The sequence below is a fragment of the Empidonax traillii genome, unplaced genomic scaffold, assembly GCF_003031625.1.
Source record: "Empidonax traillii isolate 1590-97213 ecotype Southwest subspecies unplaced genomic scaffold, ASM303162v1 scaffold29:size1973556, whole genome shotgun sequence".
Classification (NCBI taxonomy): domain Eukaryota; kingdom Metazoa; phylum Chordata; class Aves; order Passeriformes; family Tyrannidae; genus Empidonax; species Empidonax traillii.
In genome coordinates, this window is record NW_020955222.1 from 300,804 (window position 1) to 325,431 (window position 24,628).

The 24,628-nt window shown below is 40.6% G+C and overlaps 1 protein-coding gene across 1 annotated transcript; it reads right to left on the reverse strand.

Annotated features, from left to right (window-relative positions):
• Positions 1-350: 350 nt before the first annotated feature.
• Positions 351-19,863, reverse strand: SNX18 (sorting nexin 18). Its single transcript, XM_027910334.1, has 2 exons — positions 18,193-19,863; positions 351-2,677 (listed from the first exon to the last, which is right to left on the reverse strand). The coding sequence occupies exons 1-2, from the start codon at positions 19,733-19,735 to the stop codon at positions 2,424-2,426; spliced, it is 1,797 nt and encodes a 598-aa protein (XP_027766135.1). The 5' UTR covers positions 19,736-19,863; the 3' UTR covers positions 351-2,423.
• Between the last annotated feature and the right edge of the window lie 4,765 nt (positions 19,864-24,628).

Sequence of the window (24,628 nt, forward strand, 5' to 3'; positions counted from 1 at the left end):
ATCAAACTTACTTAGTATCCCTTTGAGTCCTGCATCCCAGTGCTTAAGAAGACATTGAAAAGAACTGGGCCTATGATGGAGCCCTGTGTAACTCCACCAGTTCCCAGCTCGATGTAACCTCATTTACTATATAACCCTTTGTGCTCCACCCATGAGCCAGTTTAACTCCAACTCTATAATAACTGAGGAAAAGAGGAAGATGCTGATATAGCATTTTATAGATTTGAACATTTTTGAATTCTACAACAATTCAGATCCAGGATTCCAGTCAAAGTTTTCTAGTACATCAGATTTAATCAATTAGTACCCCCACAGTTTTCCCCTGCCCAAAAAAATCACAAATGAGAAAGTAAGGTGAAGACCATGACAGTTTATTAGGGAAAACTGTACCTGTCTGATAATGTTGTATGAATACATATCACAGCTTAATTTCCTCCTGGACATGTACATGTCATTAATACTAACCTCCTAAAATACTTCAATTGGACCAAGATCAATCTGTGGTCTTAAACCCTCCATATAGAATCAATTTGATTGTAGTCTGATCTAATTACTGTAAAGACACTTAACAAAACAGTATCTGGCTTAAGCAAACATAAGCTGTGGAACTCAGCTCAAACCTAGCTTGCCATCATATCACATAATTAAATGGCATATGGGGAAGCAGAAGTTCTGCTGGGAAGAGCTCTTAGGGGAAGTGGTGAGTTTTGACTGTAGAACAAGACATCATGAGGAAGCTAAAGAACAAGTCAGCCCTATGACTGTGGTCCTTATTTTATGGTCAACATTGTTTGCAGCACTGTTCCAATAAGCTGGAAATGGAGTCTTTCCTCACTGATTGTCCTTTCTTATACAAATACTGGTTTTTCCCTCTCCATTATTCTGTAATTTACTGCTCTCTGTATGTACTAGAAGCAATGCCAAAAGCAACTTGCAGAAAACAACCATCTCCAAGCATCTGGGGATGAATCTTAGAAAGAAAACGACATTCTTACACTTATTCCTCCAAAACAAAGGTATGGAGTTAAACTATTGAAACTCAATGATCAGCTGAAAGATCTGTACATTTCTGCTGTGTAGGTGAGGAATGATTTGTACTTATATGTAACTGTTGCTCTACTTCCTCTTCCAGGCTTTCATTTGTTTAAGCCATCTTTGATTAATTCAATTTAAAACAAAAAAGTAAACATTTTTCTTCCTTGAAAGGTTTTGTTATTTTTGTTTAGGAGAAAAAAGATAGGATAAATAAAAACCCTCTTTCATACTGACCAATAAGAAGGAAATCAATATGTAAGAAATACCTATTTCAAGCGAAATAAGCCATAAAACTCTTTAAAAGATAGTGTTTACATATATAAATGCACCCTGCTTGTCAAAATATTTATACAAAAATTAAGACAATTGTTAATTCTTGAGTGTTACAAACATAAAAATGTTTTCCAAGTCAGTTCAGCCAAGACTTATTTCAGATCACTTATATTACTGAACATCCCCAAAAACTTTTAACTTAGTCAACTAACGAATCACAGTGGAGTTTCAACTCAGACAACTGGCAATGTATATGCAAGTCTGAAGTTAAACTGAATCAGCAACTGAACAATAAGCAAATAATTTGAAACTTAAAAAAAATATTGCAGCCACATAGCTTGCACTAATATCCCCTTGATATATGTAATTTTTATTAAGCTAGCTCTTCAAATTTTCACTCACAGTAACGCTGTATATGTGCTTAACATCCTAGAACATGTAACAAGTAGTCTCCATTTTCAGGGAAAGTGTGAATAAATTTAAATTCTCCCTTTTGAGCCAACACATGTCATAAGACAGTACTTGCTATGCAAACTGGATGGCAGCTGATTTTTTTCCAGTCAGTGTGAGGTTTCATAATCAGTTCCTGTCATAGGCATCAACCATTCATTCATTCAATCATAAAAATGTGACTTACTAGAAAAAGAAAAATAGAGTCTAAAGGCACAGAATCACATAGCTGCTCTAGTAGGAGTCTGTAAACAGAGAATTGTTTGAATTTAGGAAATCCAAATCTAGGAAAGTAAAAAGGCATTTGAAGTAGGCTTTTATCTAGCCAACTTCCTTAAAGTCCCAAAGGGTTTTGAGGTCTACAAAGTATGCACTAAAATACCGTATTTCAAAGAGCAGTAAGGCAGATAGTATACCCATTATTCAGAAAAGTTACAATGGTAGTGTAGGCATACACAGTATAACTTAGTTACAATTTGTGGTACTGTTTCTACTACATAGCGCTATAACTGTTTCCTTTCTACATACTCGGAGATTAAACCCAGGTTCCAGGTGAACACAAACCCATCCTTGTACCGCCACCTACCACTGGCAACAGCTCTTCAGCAGCATCTGCTGTGCTGCCTCAGTCGCAGTCATGCCGAAGGAAGTCCACAAATCAGAGGCTAAACACTGTCATACTTGTGAAGAGCTTCTTCTAGCTTTTGTGTCACTTTTTGAAAAAAGAGTATTTGCTGTTGCAAGAAATGCTGCATCTGTGATTTAAAGTCCCTCACACGAATTTTGTGGAAATGATTAATTTCTGCAAGGGTTGCAAAAGAAATAATATTACAACGTTCCTGAATGCCCTCAGCTTTCTGGAGCTCCATCTTCCCCTCTTCCACATGCCGCTTACTCTCCTTTACTTTGGTAAGGGCTCCTGTGTAAAGAACAAAACAAAACAGTTAAACAGTGAGGACCATGTAGACTCGACTACTGAACTTTAACAAGTAATTTAATAACAACAAGGATTTGTATAATGCCTATTCGCAGTGTATTTATATGTTTATATACCTGTATGTACATATGTGTGCATCTGTGAATGAAAAAGGAATAAAAGCTTTTTCATGTAAGAAAAGTCACTGGATTCCGTTTACAAAGCAAAATAAAACAATTTTTAAGGCTCAAGCATGCAAAAGTTAGTAAAACGTGCCTATTTTGCAACCTTAAAAATCATATGATGTCCTTCAGAGGATAACTGATAGACATACCAGTAGTGTGAATAAGTGAAAGCACTAGAAAACTTGTCAGATCAATTTAAGCCTACATAAACCCCAGAGAAATAGCTTCATTAAGGCTTTGTGGAATATCAGTTTTCTCGGTCTTTGTGAAATGTTAAAAGCAGATCCTAACACACAAAATCTTGACAAGACATGTTTTTGATTTTACACTACAGATGCTCCAAAATTAACTGTTGAGTACTAGAGAATCTAAAAGTTTATTTCAGAGTCATAGATGCCCAGCTAGACCTTATACAGCACTGTAAAATTAGTAGTGAAACAGAGTTAAAGAATTGATAGTCTCCCTTCTCCAAATAGCTAATTAAAGCACACAAATCCTACAAAAGCAATATCAGCCAAACAGACAGACCCTGGGCAGACTCATAAAATGACAGAATATCAAGACATGTCTTAAGACATTCATATTCTTGGACTCAATTTCCCATAGAGCAACTTCTTTGCCTTAAATATTACATATGTCTTTTATTCATACAACTAAAAGGAATCAGACCAGTACAGCTTTTATCTTCTCACTAGATGCTTGTTCCTTTACATATTTGTAATTTTTAAACTCTCCTTTCAGATTACACTTCTGGCATGTGACTACAGCTCACGGGCAGGGCTCCCTTCTTGCCTCAGACAAGAGCTTTTCTGTAACCCCTGCACTGACACTTGCGAAAAAGCTAATGGAGGAAACCTCTCTGCCCTTAAATTCCAGGGGAAAACCCTTCACTCTGTCTGCTGAGGGAGCAGGTTTCTCTTCTTGTCAGCCTGAACCCACACATGGCAAACACCACTGAAAAACTACAATGCAGTTTGTAAGCACTGTTTGTCTTCCTGTGCCTGTTTGAAAACCATTTTGAACGTGCCTCCTTACAGTGCCTCGACACATCCCTGCAATTCAGGTCTGGAGCATGACTTGCATAGATGTGTCTGTGTTTGCTGCACACATGGCAGGCTGGGAGATGACTGGAGAGCATGGCTGCTGCTTATTATATTTCACACAGGTGCTCCTCACATTCCCCTGCCTGCTGTGGCTCATTCCCTGACCATCTCTGACCCCTCACCAGGCAGACATTTAGAATGGAGGGTTATGGTACACTCCTACTGGAAGCAAGTTAAAATATCAGATGATTTTGCAACCTTGGGTAAAAAGAGTTTGCTGCATTTGAGAAATTGAACGTGTCTTGCATTATAGATAAAATGCGGAATTCCTAAAATGAGAGAAGACTGCACGACTTTACTCTGTTCAGCTTTTAACAACTTGTTAACTGTTGTCAGAGTGCAGAAAGGGGAAGAGTGTTTTTAATTGCAAACACTCAGAAAATACTTTTACTGTTATCAGTACTTCTCTACTCCTAAAATCCTATTTTTCTGCTTAACTTGCACTTGGGCTATGCTGTACATTGCATCTCCTGTCTGCAGCCCTGGTATGCACCCTCTGTTGTGAGCATAAGAAATTCCCCTCTGGTATGATGTAACTGCAGAAAGACATTTCTTTTTTAAACTGTGGCAGAGAGGTTATTAACAAGGTAAGCACAGACCACAGGCTGCAAGGCTGAGGACACTTATATTCAGGTGGCAGAGGCCACACACTGAACCTGATGTGCCAAAGAACTGGTTGAACGCCAAGGGCAGTGTTGGTCTCTGGGGGCAGCAAGATGGTGGCAGTGTTCCACACTTTCCTGGCTCCCACTGCATGCCTGTGTGGCTAAAAGCTTGGCACTGACTTGACCACATCATCTTCAGCCTGGCCCAAAAAACACCACCGAAAAATCTTTTCCATATGCACTGGTGCCAGCAGTGGAACTGTTCCAAAAGATCTGAATTTTGTTCTCTCAGGAGTGAGCAATCTGTGAGGTAGGGCATGATCCGAAAAACATTTAATCCCTTCTCCTGCAAAAAGAATGCTTCTTTTAACAAACTTAACCAGGCTTAGCACAAAATTTTTCTGTGCTCTGTGGGCACGACAGGAATCCCTGCACGGCTGTGAAAACCTGAAATTTGGGACTTACTGGAAGCCAGATGGAGCTGTTTAAATAAACATGACAACTCTTCAGTTGTGATGTGGGAAACAGCTTTAGATATTATTTCTAGAATGACCAAACTGGAAGAAAAATACTGAAATTTACAGCATCAGCACCTGAAAGCATAACTAAGTTCCAGAGCATGTATAATCTTCAAATTGTTTTACATTAATAAAAAACATACATTACCAAACACTAAAGCTTTCCAGATTAGACATATTATGCATTAAAGAAAAGGAAGATTTACAATTAGGGAAGGAATCCAAAGGGAAAAGTTGCAGTTATTAACAATGCTCTCTTAATGCATATGGATTCATACTGGTCCTGTAACAGAATCTCCTTTACAATCTGGACAGATTACAACCAGATATCAGCAATATATGACAAAACTCATATATATACATAGGTATGAACTTGCTTGAACATTTTTTGAAATGCCTTTAAATGAAGTGTTGAATTATTAGTAAAACAATTAATCTTAAAATAACAGAGGAAAAACTTTATTTTTGGACAGTAAAAGAATCCTCCCTATACACACGGCAAAAAAAGCACACATATGCTTTATTTTAAGAAGCAAATAATTGTTTGTTTTCAAAGGTTATATTTAAGTTGGTCATCACCTACTGAAGTTGGAAAGACTTAGTTTAGCAAATTGTAGGAAAAAAGTATTACTAGTTTGCATGGCTTTGCAAGCAGATTTAGTAACAAAACACACCCAAATTTTCTCCAAACACCTTTCCATAATCTACTTTTCCTGTATTTTAATCCCCATGAAAAAAACTCTGAGCTGGAACAGCGATTCATTGATGTGGAGGGTTCAACGATCCATGCAGATTTCTAATGGTGAATGGGAAGAGAAGAACAGGGTGCGGGAACTGAGGACTGGAAAGCAGCTCCTTGTGTGAAAAGAAGACCCTTGCACAGAAATGTCACGGTAGGGGGTGGTAACCTCTAACAACTACTAGTCCGCGAATCCCAGACTGCTGCACTAGAGGCTGTATACCATGAAACCCCTCACCTCCATCCTCACTAACTGATGCATCACACTCCCCACCTTATCCAGAACCTCATAGCTCACAGGCTGCTGAGGTGAGCAAGGCCCCCCAGCCAAAAAGTGCACCTGCAGAAATTTCTCCTGTTTCTGATTTTAATTGTGTGAATACCTAGTATTGGTTTGGACAATCAGAGAGAGTCAGATGTACTTAAAAAAAAAAAAAAAAAAAAAAAAAAAAAAAAAAAAAAAAAAAAAAAAAAAAAAAAAAAAAAAAAAAAAAAAAAAAAAAAAAAAAAAAAAAAAAAAAAAAAAAAAAAAAAAAGCAGAGTTATGGCAGTCCCAGAAAAGGCTAACAAATTTTAGAAGAAAAGAAACAGAAGGAGCCACCTCCTAATGCATATTAGCTCAAGGAAGCCTCCTGCTGCATACATGCCTGGGAGAAATATCTGCCACTGCACTGTTCCCAGAGGGATGGAATACATAAAAACAAATTCTTGGGGATTTTTAAGATCCAGATGTACAGATTCTGTAAAGTTTTGACCATGCATTTAATGCTTCTAGTATAAGGAAAAGACCTGTCAGGAGTCATGTCCAAGCGATCATGACTAACTTTCAAAGAGGGAAAAGGGCCTGGATCAAAGATGCTACAAAAAGCTGTATACATCTATTTCTGTTCTTAGGGGTGGGGAAAAGCATATGTGAATGCTGTTTTTCACTGCCCAAAGCCTTATGTTAAACAGACAGTGATGCTCACCAAATGCAGCTAGGGGCTTAAGGGAAATTCACAGGTTTCAGTCCTTGTTTTAAAGTATGAGATTATACAACACAAGATGATATAAACATGTTTAACAAGGAACATCTGTGCTACCAAAATTTGTGCTAGTGTATTGTGCTGGCAGCCAGGAAAACAGACACAATATAGAGTTCCTGATAGAAATAAATACTTTCAAGCATAAAACACACTAAACCAGCAAATTAAATGGGTACTGAGGAGTTACGAGAAAAAAAGAAGTTTATTGATTAAGCTGCTCATGCAAACATGAGGTTACAATGAGGCAGAAGTTATATACATTCAGAAAAAAAAATAAAATCCTGAACCTGAGAGAACTCAGGTTTGAGACAAAATACATTTTCACACCATCTGCAGTTTTATTACAGTGATAAACGCCTTGAGATTTGCGGTTGAGAGTCAACTAAGGGTGCATTTGGATCCATACACTGACTCTCCCTGCATGCAGTAAGTACACGTGTACTCCTGTAAATCTATGCCGATATATACGTGTTCCCAAGTGCTCCACTTGCATGGCCTGAGCCCCCTGCCAGCAGCCAGCCCCACACTGGTTCTTCCTGCTTGTTGTGTACATGACACAAGTCTCAACTGCAGCCTGCAACGTGACCAGAAGGCAAAAGTTTTGGGGCTCAGCTCTTGCAGTTAAGACCGCTCTTCACTGAACTCCTCAATCTCAGCAGATGGCAGGCCTGCCCTGTGCCTGCTAGCACATGCAATCAGGAGCCAAAAAGCAGCAGCACCTGAGGAGAGTACAGCCAATAGGCTTCATTTATGTGACAGCAAGAAGACCAAAGTCAAGTCGGTTCCCTGAAAGGGCTGCACAGTCAGGGTCAGAAAACACTGTGATCATTTAAGAAACATCCAAGACTGACAGTCTCTCAGCAGTTGCCCCTCAGAAATCTTGTGCAAATAAAATGATGTGTGCAATAAACAATGCTTCATCTTTCTACTATCAGCAAGCTACATTTACATTGTTACTAACTAGAAAGTAGAACAACTTCCATTTTCACATCATTCACTTGTCCGTCATATTAAACTGGTCTAATAGTATGAATGATATGTCCCTCAAAGCACACTAACGAAGGTAGGGTTTTGAATTTGTCTAATAACTCTCTTCGCTTTACTTTTATTACAAAACATCATTCTAACCTGAACACCATCTCTACAGGGAAGGGAAAAAGCATATTCATGATGCTACTTTCATAAAAGGATGCAAAACCAGATAATGTCACTAGAAATCCTTTTTCCTCACCTAATGATAACATTATTTAATTACAGCTCTTTGCTTAAAGATTTGAAAAAGCTACCCTGGGGTAGCTCACATGCATGGAAACATCTCTAACCCAGAAGACTGCTGCCACGGCACGTAGGTCTACACTGTTGTCCCTCTACTCCAGATCTAGAAAAGATGTTGCTATGAGATGTCTCAAATGACTAATCCAACCAAAAAATGAAATTGGCCTGGAGGATAGAGAGATGATGGCTTAGTTTTACCAATGGCCTGGCCATGTGATCCAGCTCAGCCCAGGGCTACAATCATTAGCTCCAACACAAGGGAAGTTGCAGAAGCATTGCATGAGGTTACATATAATGTGAAATCCTACTCCAAAAAAACCCCCCTCAAACTTTCCCCTCTCAATTCAAAGTGAAATAGTGTGTAACAGAACAGAGATTTTTGCTACACTGACAGATTATTTTCTTAAGAATGCTCTGAGCACTGATTAACAAAAGAAGCCTACACTAAGATTCTGCAAATTCTTTACATTTTCTGGCCAAGATTTATAATGGAAAGCAGCATAATAGGAATTTGTCTGAAATTAAAACCAGAAGACTTTTCCAGTAGAGACTGAACTGTACAAAAGAAATGTCCCCAGGAAAAAGTACCATTACAGTTACTAATGTTGAAATGAGTTGCCCCTTTAAAATCTATTTTTTCCAGTTTTACATTGAAAAAAGTAAGTCACCTTCAACACCAAAGGCAAAATTTTGAAGCCACCTGTTTTTTTGTTAAGTGCCAACCCAGTTTTCAAACCCAGTCTTTCAAATTAAGAGATGCTATTTTTCTCCATAAGGGTGCAAAACAACTTTAATAACATTCTATTTTCAAAAGTGAAATGTAAGAAATATAAAAATCCAATACATCAAACTGCAATTACTTTAGCATTACAAGGGTTGTTGTAGACACATGAAAATGGCTATAACGCTTATCGGATCTGCAACCTAACAATAGTTTAAAAACAAGTTTATTTGTTTGTTGCGCATTGCTCAGAAAAAGCCCAGAAAAACATAATAATATCCTGTAAATCTAGGCTCATAAATTACAGTACTGTGCTGACAGTACTGTAACACTGCCTGACAGCAGGATTATTAACACTAGACAGAATTATTTGTTCTTCCAGTTACCCTATTGCAAAGCTCACTGAAAGCTGACAGAGACAAATTCTTCAGTTCAAAATGAAGTCACTTTTTAATCTACACAAGTCAGAGATTACACACAAATAAAACAGCCTTGCTACAGATTTTAGTAACTTCATTAACTGTAACCTCCTGTGATGGTCTTAATATGTAAATTGATTTAATTAATATATAATGGATTAACAATGGTGTTAGACTGCACAGTGCCAAACATCAGTTTTACAGAACTGCCAGGGTTAGTGGACACTATACATGTCTAACTAATATTGTTAGAAAATTTAAATAATGTGCTTATTAAGACCTGACTAGACTCACTGAGCATACATCTGCCAGTTAGTGTACACACACAGAGGAAGAACATATATGGCCAATTTATTTATTCAAACCTACAACGACTGTAATCATACCAGTGCATGGTCAGAGGCTCCAAAATGATCACATTATTGAAAAACTATTGAAATTCCCACACTGTCAATGTGCATTTCAGTTCCAGTGTCCCTCAGACGAATCTACAAACTTTGGTGTGCAGCACCTCCAGTACAAATGTCTTCTTGGGCCATGCTACACCACACTGCTTTATGAGCCCATGCCATAGATTGCCTTTGGAACAGTTGATAAAAGGAGATGAAACCATGATGGTAAAATAAATGAAAGAAACATTACAGAATTACTAGTTTATTACATCTACTGTCCCACATAATGCCATTAACAAAATTTAAAGAAAACCCCACAGTGTTATGTAACCGCACACAAAACAAATGTGCAAAATGAGATGCAAGCTTTCCATTCAAATCGTGAATGGAGGGATTTAAAACTAATCTTATCTTCTGATGTATTGTACACCAACAGTGTTTTAAGCAAATAAATGACCTTGTCTTAGCCAGTAAAGCATGTTTAAGCTGTGTTCAGTCAAAGTCAAAGAGCTTTGACTTTACAAGTACCTATAGTGATGTCTGAAAGGAAGGCCCACCAGGAATAATTTGATCTTAAAATCCATCTAAACTATGTATATTGCTGTCTGCTATCACAAATGTGGCATTTTGCACCATAGCCTGAGAGGCAAGCACTAACTAATGCTGCTTTTACCCAATTCTAAGGCACTCTGTACTTTTTGGCACTCATGTGTACCATTTGAGGAGTTCTTCTTTCGTATGGCCTCAGCGGGGACAGAAAAGAGCAAAACATAAACTAGGCTGGTCACCAGAAATGTGCCCATTAGAAAGCTAGTCATGTTTTTCAGGAACACACTTGAAAATTTAACTCACTGCAATGTGTGGAAGTACCCAGATGAAACCTTTTGGTAATTTTTTAGTACTTCTCACTAGTTTAAATCTAAATGCGGCATCAAACAAGTTTTTAACACATTTTCCAGAACAGGAGTTGGTCTATTACAGTTCAGTTGTCACAGGTTCTGAAGACTAGTTTTTCCCAATTAGGATGCTAAGAGCAGGCATTTTTTGGTAGAAAGTTGCTACAGACTTAAACGCTTTGTAAATGTCGTGTTCATAATGCTGACTTCAAGACAAGAACCATCAGAAATTGTGCCACGCATGCATGATAGAGATTAATTTTCAGTAGAACTGGTTAACAACAAATGAATAGAAATGTCTCCTCCTCCTCTCGAGAATGCATGTAAGCATCAGTATATTGAATGGTGACTTTCAAAGTTTTTGTAAGATTCATGGGATGGGTGTGAACAGGAGAAGACAGGCACATCAACATCCATACACCACTACTGAGAGAAGCAAGCATAAGTGCAAATTCCACTGACTTACTTCTTTATTGGGGTAAAACAAACCACCAGCTTTTGGATGTTGTTCTCTGTTAAGACTAAAAGGGAAGCAAAGAGTGAACACAATCTGTGGCATTTGCTTCTCCATAATTATTTGCTCTAGCTGTACTACTGTCCTAAGATGAGCAAATACAACATACATGGATAATTTAACAAATTCATATGAAAAGAGTCAGGATCAAAATGAAATGCAGATACTGGTTCACTTCTTCCTAGTACCCTTTAATTGCTCTCTCTTAGAAATCTGAATGCTGCAGTTTCTGTGTAAGGACAAAAAGAAGTACAATTCTTATTACATAAAAAAATACTCAAGGTAAATTATCATTAATGTAACCAATTAAAAATGTTATATAATACAAATGCAGAACATGTGAACATTATAATAATATAATGCTATATCTATATTATATAAAAAATTAGCTTCTTCGTAAACTGCCAGTTAGCCAGCATAGCTATTCACTCATATAAAGACTCAAAATAATAAAAATAATAAAAATAATTCAAAATCATAAAAATTCTAAAAAAATTAGAATAGTAAATTGCATGGGACAACAAAGTAATGAAAACTTCAAATCACAAGATGAATCTGCTTTTCACATTATTAATGAATGAACTGCAGGTAGGCATAAAAAGGGTAGTTTAGTTCATTACAGTTACAGTAGTTGTTTACCCATGATGTGTACCTACTTAAAGCTGAAAATATCACACTTCTGCCTGCTCTGCTACAATAACAATGCAAAGCCACTGGCAAGAACTGAACAGATTTTTTTTTTTAAATTTTATTTTAATCCTTACAGCCTTCATAAAAGAAACAAACTTGACTGCAGAGAAAGCATGTGCCATTTGTTTGCTCTACTCTGCTGATAAGACTCATGTTTTGGGTGCTCAGCCAAAGGTAATTTAATTTTTTTTTAATTAGAATTTTCAAATCTGTGCCATTTGAATCAGGCAAATTAAAATACATAACTACCAGCTGGATACGTTTATACAGCCTGCACATATTACCCTGGCATTTCAACTGTTCAAACAAAGTCTAACAATGAAGTCATGGAAAGATGCTGGAAAGGCTGAAACACGTCCTTGTTTCAAAGGTGCAAAACAGTCAGATAGCTTATTTGTGTTTGATAGGGCTAACAAAGAACTGGAAGAGCTATGAGACTTTCCTTCCATTTTCAGTCTACCGATTTCTGTCTTTCCTGTTTCAATGGAATAAGCCTACCAATTCTTGTCTCCTCTGTTTAGATGGACACTTTCAGCCAGACCAGGAGCCCTCTGATCTTCAAGAGAACCATCTCACTCTCTTCATACACTTCAGCCTCAAAGGTATTACACAGTTTCTGAAACAAACTTACTTCCTCTTTCTGCAATATAATTTTTAATTGTTCAGTGTCTACAATGCTACTCCCTAGTTGCCCTCAGGGTTTTCCCAGTAGACAAGGCCTTACTGCCTGCAGTGAGGAAGTACCTGAGAGCACAAGAGATGGCAATACACTGCCTGCGGTTAAACCTACAGGTGTGAGCTCTGACCAAAACTTCTCTAGCCTGTTGGCACAAAGAGGGTACACTGCACAGACCTTCCAGTCTGAAGTAACACATGCAGCTTCTCCCACAGGAGTCATAGTCCTCCTCTGCTACTGGTTGGTTTTAAAAAAGAAACTACTGGTGTTTTATCAGCTATGAAATGTTTCTCTGTCACTGAATGTGTTTGATATCAGGCTATCAGATTTCAAAAGATAACAGGAAAGAAAAACATAATGACTGCATAAATCTTTCTCCCTTACAAAGCTGTAGAGACTGCAGGAGAGTGAAAAAGAAAAAATAATCATGGTTTAAAAAGACCCATGCATCTTCTAGACAAACAGGGCATACAAGTCTTTTTTTTTTTTCTCTTCCTGTTTAATCTCCTTTAAGTAAGGCTATTGCTCAATTTTAGTCTTGCTTACTCCTGTCCTCTGATTAAGGAAGTTGCAAATTTATACAGTTTCTAAATGTGAAGATTCTTTCACATTTTAGCTATCTAAACATCTCCATCTCCTTGAGGTTACCTTCAAATACTGGCAGGTAATACTGGATGATGCAGCAGCAAGCAGACAATGCTGCATCATCACTGTAACAGCTATGGGGAGGCTGACAGGGCAAAAAATACAAGCCATCCTGGAGCAGATCATCCTTTCTCACCAAAGCCCTTAAACAGATGAAGTACACACACCCATCTCTTTTTACTGTTGTAAGAGTCATCTGGCTAGGATTACATGCCCAGCTCCTACCCAGCAGCTACCTGGGCTGAACCCCATGCAAAGTGTATGCATCTGAGAGACAGAGGAGGGGAAAAAACCTCCAAAGGTGAGTAAAGTGAAAAACGGATGGAAAAAATATGTCTGCATAACAAATTGAAGAGATTAGGAAATAAGCATGAGAGAAAAGCACTGCATTTACAGTGCAATATAAAATTTTAGGTGTCAATATTAACTAGTCTGATTTACTCATGAACACACATACCGCTCCTTCCCCCGAAGGGGGGAAAGCTGAAAATGTTACAGAGTTCCAGGTTTCAGTGCTCTTTGGAGTTTTGTGATGCTTGAAATTTCGATGCATTTACAGCTATACAGATTTTTCACCTACAATTGTTTAACATATTCTAAAAACACACCCAGTGCATTCTTCAAAGCCAGTGTCTAGAATTAGGTTTGCTTCAGGTAAATAAGACCACCTGCCTTATTTTACTTTTCACAGTGATCAAGAAGCAGAAGAGTCATTCAGACATTTTTAAAAATAGTTCCCTTAAATCCTGCCATGCAAAGGAAATGGAAATGCTGCCTACATCTTTAGAAATATTTAGACCATTTTCTCAGATCTGTTTTGCAAAAATCATAGCCAGAAGTTTGCAAACATTGGGGAAAGAAGAAATCTGGAAAGTAGAGATAAAGTATCACGTTAGTCAGTATTTCTTCCACTTTCAGGAATCACAAGAGGCTAATTATAGTAATTCCTCAAACAAAACTTGAAAGAAAAATCCAAAATGGCCCCAACTTCTCTACTCTCACTAAGTAAATACGAAGACAAGACAGCCAGACAAGCATGAGCTAGAGTACTAGCACATCCTATCTCCAGTTCTCACAAGTGCACAAATTTTCTGAACCTGAACTTTCATGTGCCTGCAGTGAGCATTTGTGTTGAAGATTACTGAAGTAGGAAGATATCATCAGTTGGGTGAAGCTCTAGCAATTAATACATAGTAATTACTTCACCAAGAATGCCTAGGGAATTTCCATTAGTATACATTAAAAACTTAAAAAAGAAGGTATTACTACAAAGGAAGTTTGGAAGCTGCTTTCCTTCTCAAAATGAAAACAACTGAATCCAGTATTTCTTGAAAAATATACCAGTTTTGCAATAGAAAATTACAAAAGTGTACTTAGCTTTTGAGGCTATGGAACTTAATATCCCTCTTCTGCAAATGTTTTGCCGGGGGCTAAAGAAAACTGAGTACAAGTATATCTGTCTGACATATTTGTATCTTCCATTCCAAAAAGACCACCAGTACGCACAGGAGTACTTTCATGCAAGCACTTTGGAAGCATTTACCTACAGGGGGTTGAGGGCTGGACTCATAAAAGTTTTTGGGTATTCAGAAGCTTGAGACACCACTCTGCCATCATCTACTGTACAAGTGCCATACTGCTTTTCCCCTAATGACTTAGTTTTCCAAACAAAACCTATAAAAAAACTAGTTATTTGTAAGGGATAACTGCCTTGGTACTGATATGCTCTATGCCACCCTTAGTGGGACTCTCAAACTAAGTATTTCCAGACACAAATGTAGGATTTCCAACTTGTCACATTCTTTGCTGTGGGGATCATTACAATGAATCTTCAGGCCTGGACTTGAGGCACATAAAAACAAGGTAAGGTCTCTCACAAAGCATTGACCAGTTGATCCTTATATGGCACGTGGTACAGGAATGTTCAAATCCTTCCTCTGTCACTCCTGAAGCAGGAAATTTAATTCTTCCTTTCCTACAGAAAACTCCTTAAACACTGGGTGCTCAAGATGCAAGAGGCAGAGGAAAAGGAATCTTTTAAAATCTCCTACTGAAGCCACTCCCATTTAATGAAATACAAACAATATTAATAAGATAATTAAAAAATTGATAATATTTTCAGAGTCCATTGGTTCATATGTTTTACACAAATTACATAAATAAGATCATGTGAGATGTCCTCAGCACAGAAGGCAGAAAGACCTGAATCCCAGAGCAGTTAAAAGCACAACAGTTAATACATTTTCCTGCTAACATGCAGACGAAGCAACAGCAAGGTTTACATGGCTTTGGTGCATAATTCTAGGGAAAAAGACAAAGCCCACGTGTAGGGAAACTTTTGCCTCTGTGATTATTTTTGCAGAAGCTGCAGAAATTTTTAACAAAACCCCAGACATGGAGACTTCTCAGTCCATACCACATTTCCAAATCACATTCAGCAGCTGTTCAACAAACTGCAGCAGAGCAAAGCCATAAGAAGACAATGCAGTTAAACATTACAGGCACAGACATAGGCATGTTTTGGATACAGCTGCCTTTGTTTTTCAGACTTTCTCAGGTCTACAGGAATATGATCTTGGTTTTTATGCAAAGTGGACAATATATCTGCTCTGTGTAGAGTGAAAAAAAAGCACAACCCCCAACTTCAGGGTCCATCTTTTTAAAGATATGGCCATCTAAACAATGTATCAATCAGGCTGCTCCTGCTTCTACATCTTATAAAGCCACTTTGTGTCATTTTACTGCTCAGTGAGGTTGTACAATAGAAAAGAAAATGCACCTTAAAGAAAGACGTCAGCTATATTTTTCAGATGATCTATTATCACCAACAGATATTTGTATAGAATATAGAGACAATATTATTTCTTAAAACTGGCAGCCATCCCAGACAATAAATTTACAAGAAAGCTTTTATATTGTAAGAACAACAAACGGTTCATATTTTCATCTGAAGTTTACAGCTCGAAATTGAAAAGTTGTACCTTGTTAAAAGTAACTCTTAAGAATAATAAACCAGCAATATACTGTGCGCAAAAAACAACTCTCAGTTTTCCCCTAGTTTGCTGTTTTATAACAGGAACAACAACAACAAAGACACAACCCATCTCTAACCCTGTTCCTATCATGAACTGGATACTCAAGAGACCAACTTTTCAACCCCACGCCATCTTCCAGCGGCTAGTATGTACCATGGGTAATATTGTGTTGGAGGCAGTGCTAGCCCAGAGGTGCTGGAGCATTAACAGCTTCATGCCTGACAGCCAGACATCTCTCCAAGCTGCTCCAGGACAGTGCTATGGCCCAAAATCAACTCTACATACATCATGCTCATGCACTGGTCTAGCGGAAGTGTATTTACATGAACTTTCCCCAGTTCAACAAGGTAAACCTAACCAAAAAGCACAAATTCAAACAGAACTATAAAAGTAGGGATGGCTCCAGCACATACCTTATTATTCCCAATTCTCTCAAAGTCTCATCTCCAAAAATACTTTAGTGAAGAGTTCCACATTGCCTTAAAGCTTGAGAATGTATTATTTAAATAGTATATATAATCTGCTGGGGTTTTTCTACCTAATAAAAAATTTGTCCCTTTATTTTTGTACAGAAGCTTAGAGATAATCCTACTAGTTCACAACTCACTCTAACATGCTCTGCTCCCAAACACAAGGCATTTCCAAGGTGACTGTTCTGTCCAAATCAAAAATATTTGAAAGCTGTTATCAGAACACTATGACACAGCACCCTGCAGAGCAACTCCTCAAAGGTTAGACTGCACACTTCCCTTTTCTCTTCAAAATAATATTAAGAATATTTAAGTTTCCACTCACAATTTTCAAGATTTGATAACAGAATGGAAATCTGACAATTTTTACAAAAAGGTTATTTTCTTAAATAACAGCAAATTGCGCACTTCGTAGCAACTCTGTTTCCTCATACGCTCCCAGCGATAATGCATACTTCCACAAGTCTGTGTTTTTGATTCATTGAGAAAGCTTTTCCAACCTTTTTATTATCAAACTCAAGACTGTTTCACCATGGGTGACAATTCACTCACAGTGCAGAACGCCACTTATTAATCTCCAAAATAATTTTCAACAAAGCTCATGTATTTTCTCAGGTAACTTACAGATACCCATTTCTGCCGAATATATGTTTTCTTGGTCTCCCTTACAGCTCAAATCCCCTCCTGAACTTCGAGTTGAAAACTATAGGTAAGGAAAAAAGCAGCTAAAAGAATGAACAGTGGACTCATGTGCAGTGGTCAAGAATGTATGATTATCTTTACTTTAACAGCAGCATTTCCACATACGTAGTGCTACAAACTTCTCTTTATCTGAACAAGTGTCATTAGTTGCATAGCAGAATTTTTTTTTTCCATTTTTGAATTCCTTTTTTCTAATGGATCACAAAGCACCTTATAACAAGTAATCTGAACCTGAAAAGCATGTTTCAGCTAGAAAGATGCTGAAAGGGTAACAGCTGAACAACATCTGGCTATGACAATGAGGGCAAAGGTTGAACAACTCCAATTAAGAACACTGTGGCAGACCATTATTCTTCCAAAGACACCAAGAGAGTTTAATGCTTGGCCAAACAGAAAAACCTCAGCAGCTTTAAACATCTCATCAAACTGACACTGCAAAATGCACACACCTCAAACAGTGGTCAATCAGAGGAGTGCCTGTATCTTCAGATTACTTCATATTTATTATCTACTAGATCAGAGATTTAAGATATTTAACATGCATCTGAGTAATAGATGTTTTCATACCACTTCATGATTTTCAAGTTCTGTAAGCAAGCTCTTTAATCTTTAATGTATCAGCAGTATTGGTAGATGTGGTTTCCTTCAGAGTTACACAGCCAAATGGAGCAACCTCTGACTAGCAAAACTCCCAACTCTGTCTAGACCTTTGGCACATGACAAAAATTTTGTCACTGATGTCTTTTTTGTAATTTTAGCAACAGTTTACCTGAGTAAACACTGAAAGACTGAACCCAAGGCCAGCAAGCCATACAGAGGGCAAATTCAGCCCCTGGTCCCGCCATCTCTCGTATACCACTGATACACAAAACTTAAAAATCATTTCAGAAAATGTGTAAGGGTGTTACCTTTCTGGACATGGATGATGTCTGGAAAGTTGGCCAAATGCCCCTGATAGAGTGCCAACAAATCCATCACAGGATCTAGGTCCTGACGGGGCTGATCGGCAAAGAGGTCCCCGATGGCATCATAGGCTTCTGCAGTGAAGGCTATGGCTTGGTTGAGGCCAGCCGAAAAGGCCTGCTGGTCCAGCTCAAATGCCTGACTGAGGCACTTAAAGGAGTGCCCCACCTTCTGGTATTCCTTCTTGAAACCAGTGACTTGTTTGCGAGCAAACTCATTAGCTGTGTGATTAAGTTGTAGGGCACTCTCGTCCATCTTCTTGGTGAAAGCTTTGAAGCCATCTACCTGGCTTTCCACCTCCTGCAAGTCCAGGCTGGCACCAGGGCCTGTGGGGACACTGATGGTCAGAAAAAAGTTGGCACCCACCATTTCATCCTTCTCAGCCTTGCGCTTGCCTTGCTTCCAGGCCTTCTCATCTGTGCTGGGACAAGTGAGGAAGTGCTGGAAGGCATCGCACTGAGCCAGCACCGGGTGGCTGCACATGTGGTCCATCCACCAGGCCAGGCCTTTGCGGCGTTTGGAGATGAAGTCCTCCTCGAAGCGGCCGGTGGCTTGCTTCTCCGGCAGGTGGGGCACGGAGATGACCGGGAACTTCTCGGCCAGGCGGCCATAGAGCCAGTCAAAGTGCTTGTAGCGGCGGTGCACCTGCTGCCCAGTGTGGCTGGGCACCAGCTTGTAGGCGATGTAGCTTTTCATGCCCTTGAACTTGGTCTGCTTAGTGGGGTCCTCAATGGAGCACTGGAAAGGGTAGGGGTTTTCCTGCCACTCGGGACCGCGCGGGCCGAGCACCACGCACAGTTTGTCTCCGTCCTTCACGAAGCCCGACGCCTCGCCCAGCACGAAGGCCTCCCCGCCGGACTTCACGAAGGTGGAGAAGCGGTTCAGGTTGCGGCTCACCGTGGCCGAGCTCTTGGCGGCGCCGCCGCCGCCGGGCGGGTGCGGGTGTCCCGGGGGGTGTCCCCCGCCCCGGGAGCCGAGGGACGGCTCAGAGCGGGTGGACAGGCGGTACCGGCCCGGGGCACTGCCCGCCGCCTCGTAGTCGGGATAAGAGCTGCCCAGGGCGCCCGGCTCGTCGGCCACAGTGGAGCTGTCGTCCCAGTCGTCGTCCCAGTCGTCATCGCTGCCCTGGCTGGGCTGGTAGGAGCCGCCGTAGGGCGGGAAGGGGTACCCGGCGGGGGGCGCCGGGAAGGGCTCGGGTGGGGGCTGCTGCGCCGCCGGCTTGAAGGCGGCGGGGGGCGGCAGCGGCTCGAAGCCGCCCACGGGGACGTTCGCGTAGCGGGCGGGCGGCGGCGGCTCCGCGGCAGGGGCGCGGATCACCTGCACGTAGGAGGCCGGGAACAGCCCGCGGTCCCCGCGGCTGTTCACACCCTCCAGCCACCCCTCGATGTCCTGCTCGCTGCACAGGCTCAGCACCTCGTGCTCCCGCAGCGAGATCTCACCGGGGTTCTCCGACCTGAAGTCGTACAGCGCCCGCGCCCGCAGCGCCATCGCCGCCCCCCGGGGCGCTCCCGGCGTCGGCGGCCCCTCACCGCGCTGCGCCGGCGGGGCTGCGGCACCGGAGCAGCGCCGCCGCTGCCCTTGGGCTCCGCGTCCCGCCGGCGGGCTGCCCACCCGAGCTGCGGCTCCCGCTCCCGGTGCCGCTCCCGGTGCCGCTCCCGGTGCCGCTCCCGGTGCCGCTCCCGGTGCCGCTCCCGGTGCCGGCGGCGGGCGCGGAGCCGGGCCGTCCCACGTCGCCAGTTGCGCTAATCCAGAGCCGAGCGGCAGGGCGGAGTAGCCGAGCGCAGAGCGGCCGCCCCCATCGATGGGTCCCGCCCCACGCCCCCTGCTGGCCGAGGCCCGGGGGGTGCGGGGAGGGTCCCGACAGCCCTGCGAACCCAGGGACACCAGGCACTGCTGGCTGTCCTGGGGGCCCGTCCGCTCTCCGCCCGCCAACGCTACCGGTGCCTCCCGAGTCCTCGAAGGCACGCCAGTTCTTCCCCGGGTCCGTCCGGGAACCTCCCCGGAGACCGCGTTGGTTCTGGAGGCTCTCCTCCGGCTGGGCTGTTGCTTACGAAGGAAAGGAATGCCAGGGTTGGTAAAGCGTGCGTTTTAGCCTTCGCGAACAATGCGGTCACGCTACCGATGTTTGTTTTTTATGGAACAGCCTCAGTCCCCCCACCCTGGTGCTTTTTTTCCCTGCGTGGTCGTTTGCATTCAAAACTCCTGTTGCACCTGGTCCTATGTTGTCTAATCACGTGAATCCCGTCCCGTTAATCATCTTTTGAGCTCTCTCTGTATCCCTGGATACAAATTTCTCTCAAGATTTCTACCTGTTCACGAGCAACTAGAAAAAAGTTCTTCAGAGAAGTGCAAGTTTGTGGGCCCCAGTTCTTCATGTTTTGCCATCAGCATCCCGATGTATACACAGTTCTTGTGTATATTCTTATTTCTTCATGTTGTTCAGATTGTATATTACTTCTGAAATGTCTTTGAGTCAAATAATTTGTCTTCACCTGGGGGTGATTCACTGGCATGCTACAAGACCCACTGCTTTCTTTCCTTTCTGGTTTACTGGGGTTTAGTTTTGGTCACTTTTTTCTTTGGACCTTCATTTTTTCCCGAATTAGTGCCCATATTATCACAGTGCTTTTCTGTTCCTATTGCTTGGCTGGTCTGCTCAACATTTTTTGAATTTATCACCTCACCCCAGTCTAGCATAATAGCCCCAAATTCTCTTATTGTTTAAATATGGAAGTTTGTTTCAATTACCCACTACCAGTAGTAGACTGCAAAGAAGCACATAGTTCACCACACAACCAGCTGCTCGGTGGCCAGCCCAGTAGAACACATTTGCATTGCATCGCCTGTGCTGCCATCTCCAAACCCAAGCACTAAATTTGCAAAAGCAAGTTTTCAGAGAGCACCTCTGAATATCAACATCACCACTAAAGGCAGAAATCATCAGTCCTCTCCTGAGAGAGAGAGCTGGCAGGTGGTAGAGACACCCTGACCTGGCCTGGTCATGGCCACCCACCTGCCCACCACCAGGCTCAGAGGAGCTCCTCAAGCCCTGCATCAGCATCTGTCAGTGCTCTTAGAAGCCAGAGCTCTTTTTCCATCAGTGTTCTGCCCCTGCAGCCAATGCACCAGCAGTGTCTGCCTTCCACACAAGCCTGGGTCCCTTCTGCAAAATGCAGAGACTGCTGTGGCATCTGACCCACGGTCCACCATGCTGCCTGCCACCCTCCCTCCCCCCATGGTCAGCCTAGACCAAGGACTAAAACCCCCACAGGAGGTAGATGTGCATCACTTTAACCTTGGTCTTAGATTTCATCCCAAATTATGACTGCTGCAGATCAAGGCAAGTGATTGGGGTTTTGCATTCCTTCCAAAGTTACTCCTAACATTGATCTGGACAATCTTGTGCACTCTTGTGAATCCTCACAGGTTAAACTACAGAAGATTAGCTCCTGATCTGCCTTCTCTCTACCACTTATTGCTTTATATTTATTTGACTGCACCTGATCCAACTCCTTTCTCAAACTTTTCAGTCATATTCATCTAAGTGTCAATGTTGTTTATCATTAATATTGTTTTCTCTGAAATAGTCTTTTTTTTTCACATGAAGTGAGCAGTACTAGACATGATGCTGACCTATTTGATTTGTTTTAAATAGATATATTTAGGATTTGCTTTCGCTGAACAACTTGGAGTTTTTTTGAACATATTGAACAACTATGCTTTGCTTTGTCTGGAATTCCTACCATCTTCATTGGGAATCAAATTTTCAGGAGCAAAATGAATGCTATTCTGATCCTATTGAGACTAATATCCTATGATTCTGTGAAAATGTCTATTATTTAATATGTTTCTAGGGATCTGTAATTTAGGGGGGTGAAGCTGAAAGCCATGATAAAGCCAAATGGCTACCAATGACTGTATATGGGATATCTCACTGGATATCAGTTAAGTGTCTCAAGACCCTTGAGAATATATGCTAAAAGAGTGTTTGAAAGCAGTATGATTTTTTTTGGTGATCAGGTGTAGAAACTTAAAATAAAAAATTTGGGAACAATGTTTGGGAAATGTATGGATCTAAGCTATTTTTTAAGGCAAAAGTGAATGAGTAGAGGCTCTGAAATTTAAAAATAATGGAAGTTTATGACACCCTGTTTCACTTTTTCTTGAAGGTGTGAAAACTTTCCTTCTGCATTTTGTTCCTTTTCTTTTATGCTATTACTTTCCCGTTTTACTAAGAAAAGCAAAGTGATTTTCCATGAAGGAAGATCAACCTCTGGTGGCATTTTGTTTATGATGATACTCTTTAATGGACCTTGGAAAAACCATGTGTCTGGATATTGAGCAATACTCAAGTAGGAAACACACTGAATAGTGCTTTGTGCAAGGAAATGGCTACAAATACGATAAGTTTCATCAATATATCTAAGAGCAAATTCAGTGAAATGCTTACTCAGTATGTGATTATTTTGGGGTTTTTTGCTATTTGTGTTATATCTGTAGCAGATGCTACTATTTCATCATAGCTAGAGATGACTATAATTGTTTTAAAACATAGGGATGGATAATAAATTTCCCTTAATAGGAGAAAAAATTATTTTTCTTCCATTTGAGAGACATTTTTCATTGTCTCTCTCAGGAACGTCACAGCTGATGATGCCTGACAGAGCTGCCACTAGAGGGCACGAAATTATTTTAAACACTGATTTTAAACACAAAATTATTTAAACAGTTGCTAAAACTAAAAAGCTAAAAGCAAGTAAAGACTTTGAACTAGGAAAGCAGTGAAGAAAATGCAATAAATTTGTCAAATGTGTTATTCTAGTGGTATTTTTTCCAGTTTCTGAAAGATCAAATATTATTTAAACATTTTGTAAAATCGTACTTGAAAACATAAAACAGATATGAGAAATTAGGGCACTTTATAGTGTGCTATAAAGTGAAATCTAGAAAAAGATGCAGTGGGATTTAGGGGAAACCAAAATAGTTACAATCATGAGCATGAATTAAGCAGAAATATGCATTGTTTTTTTCAAATGAAGATGTGTAAAATTAGAGATAATTGATCAGAAACATTGACATTTTTGTTTGGCCCTTTGCAGTATGTATTAGCTGTCTCACCTCTAGTCTGTGTAATAGATGGCTGTTACTCAGGTATTCTCAACGCTCCATTTAATATTGCTTGGAATGCATGTCTGTCTCTGTTTTCTGTCTGGAGAGATAATGTTTCAAAACCATCTACGGATGCTGTCAAGACAAATCCATTATGTATGCAGTTCTCCTTGCTGTGGCAGTGTGGATATGTGCTAAACAGACGTTCTGAGGTTATGGGCTAATGGGCCTATGTTGATTGCCTATCCCTTGGCATGCACACAGGAAGAATTGACCTGCTGAATGTAAAGGCTGAGACATCAAAAGAGGATGCCTGAGCCTGCTGTACTTCAATACAAGCTTCACAAGTCCCTGAGGGATAATCTTAATCTTATGTATTTCAATCCAGTGCCCTTAAGTGATAACAAATATTTTGTAAAAAGCAAGACTGTGAGCTAAGTGGGTAGCTAATAAGGAAATCCATGTGAGGCCAACATATTACCCATGTACCGTATAAATATGGCATGAAAGTAAAATTATCGCAGCAATAGATCCATTGTATGTAATGAACAAATTATGGTGTAGCAAGAATGAAAAACTGAGCATTCAGTCATTTCCTGCATGCAACTGTTTCTGTCCTCACTCAGGACAGAAAATTTGTGGAGCGGACCTCCTTAGCAAGCTCTATGCCTATGTTAGTGCTGGGGTTTGTTGTGGGAAAATGAATGCTACTGAGTTCTAGGAATCTAGGCAGTTGGGTTCTTTGGGCTGAAGAGGCTTTCGTCAATCCTGAAGTTGGTCTGGCACTGTGCAGGGAGGTGTCTGGCAGAGGCTGGTCTTAGAGTGAAGGACTAGTCACTGGCAGCTCCTCAGTTATACCTACCAGCTGATTAGGATAGAAGAACCTTGGCACTACTTTATGTGTCTATGAGTTTTTATTGTCCATTGTTGAACCTTATGAGAGTAACTTCTCAGTCTCAGCCTGGAAACCAAGGACAAGGGTCACTAACTTAGGCAACCAGTTTTAATGGCACTTTGACCATCAAAGTGTCTTTCATTTTCTCAGACCTTGTGTTTAAGCTAAGACAATGCATTCTTAGCTTAAATGCATTGACAGTGATGGCAGTGACATTTACCTTAACATTAATTAACATTAAAGTTCAGATGAAAAATTTAGCTCATGTTGTTGTGGGAGGACATAGAATACAGAAAGCATGGCCGTTTTGATGGACTACTATCCATTTTTGATGGATAAATGAGAAAGGATTACTCATTTTGTCTGTGTCAGATCAA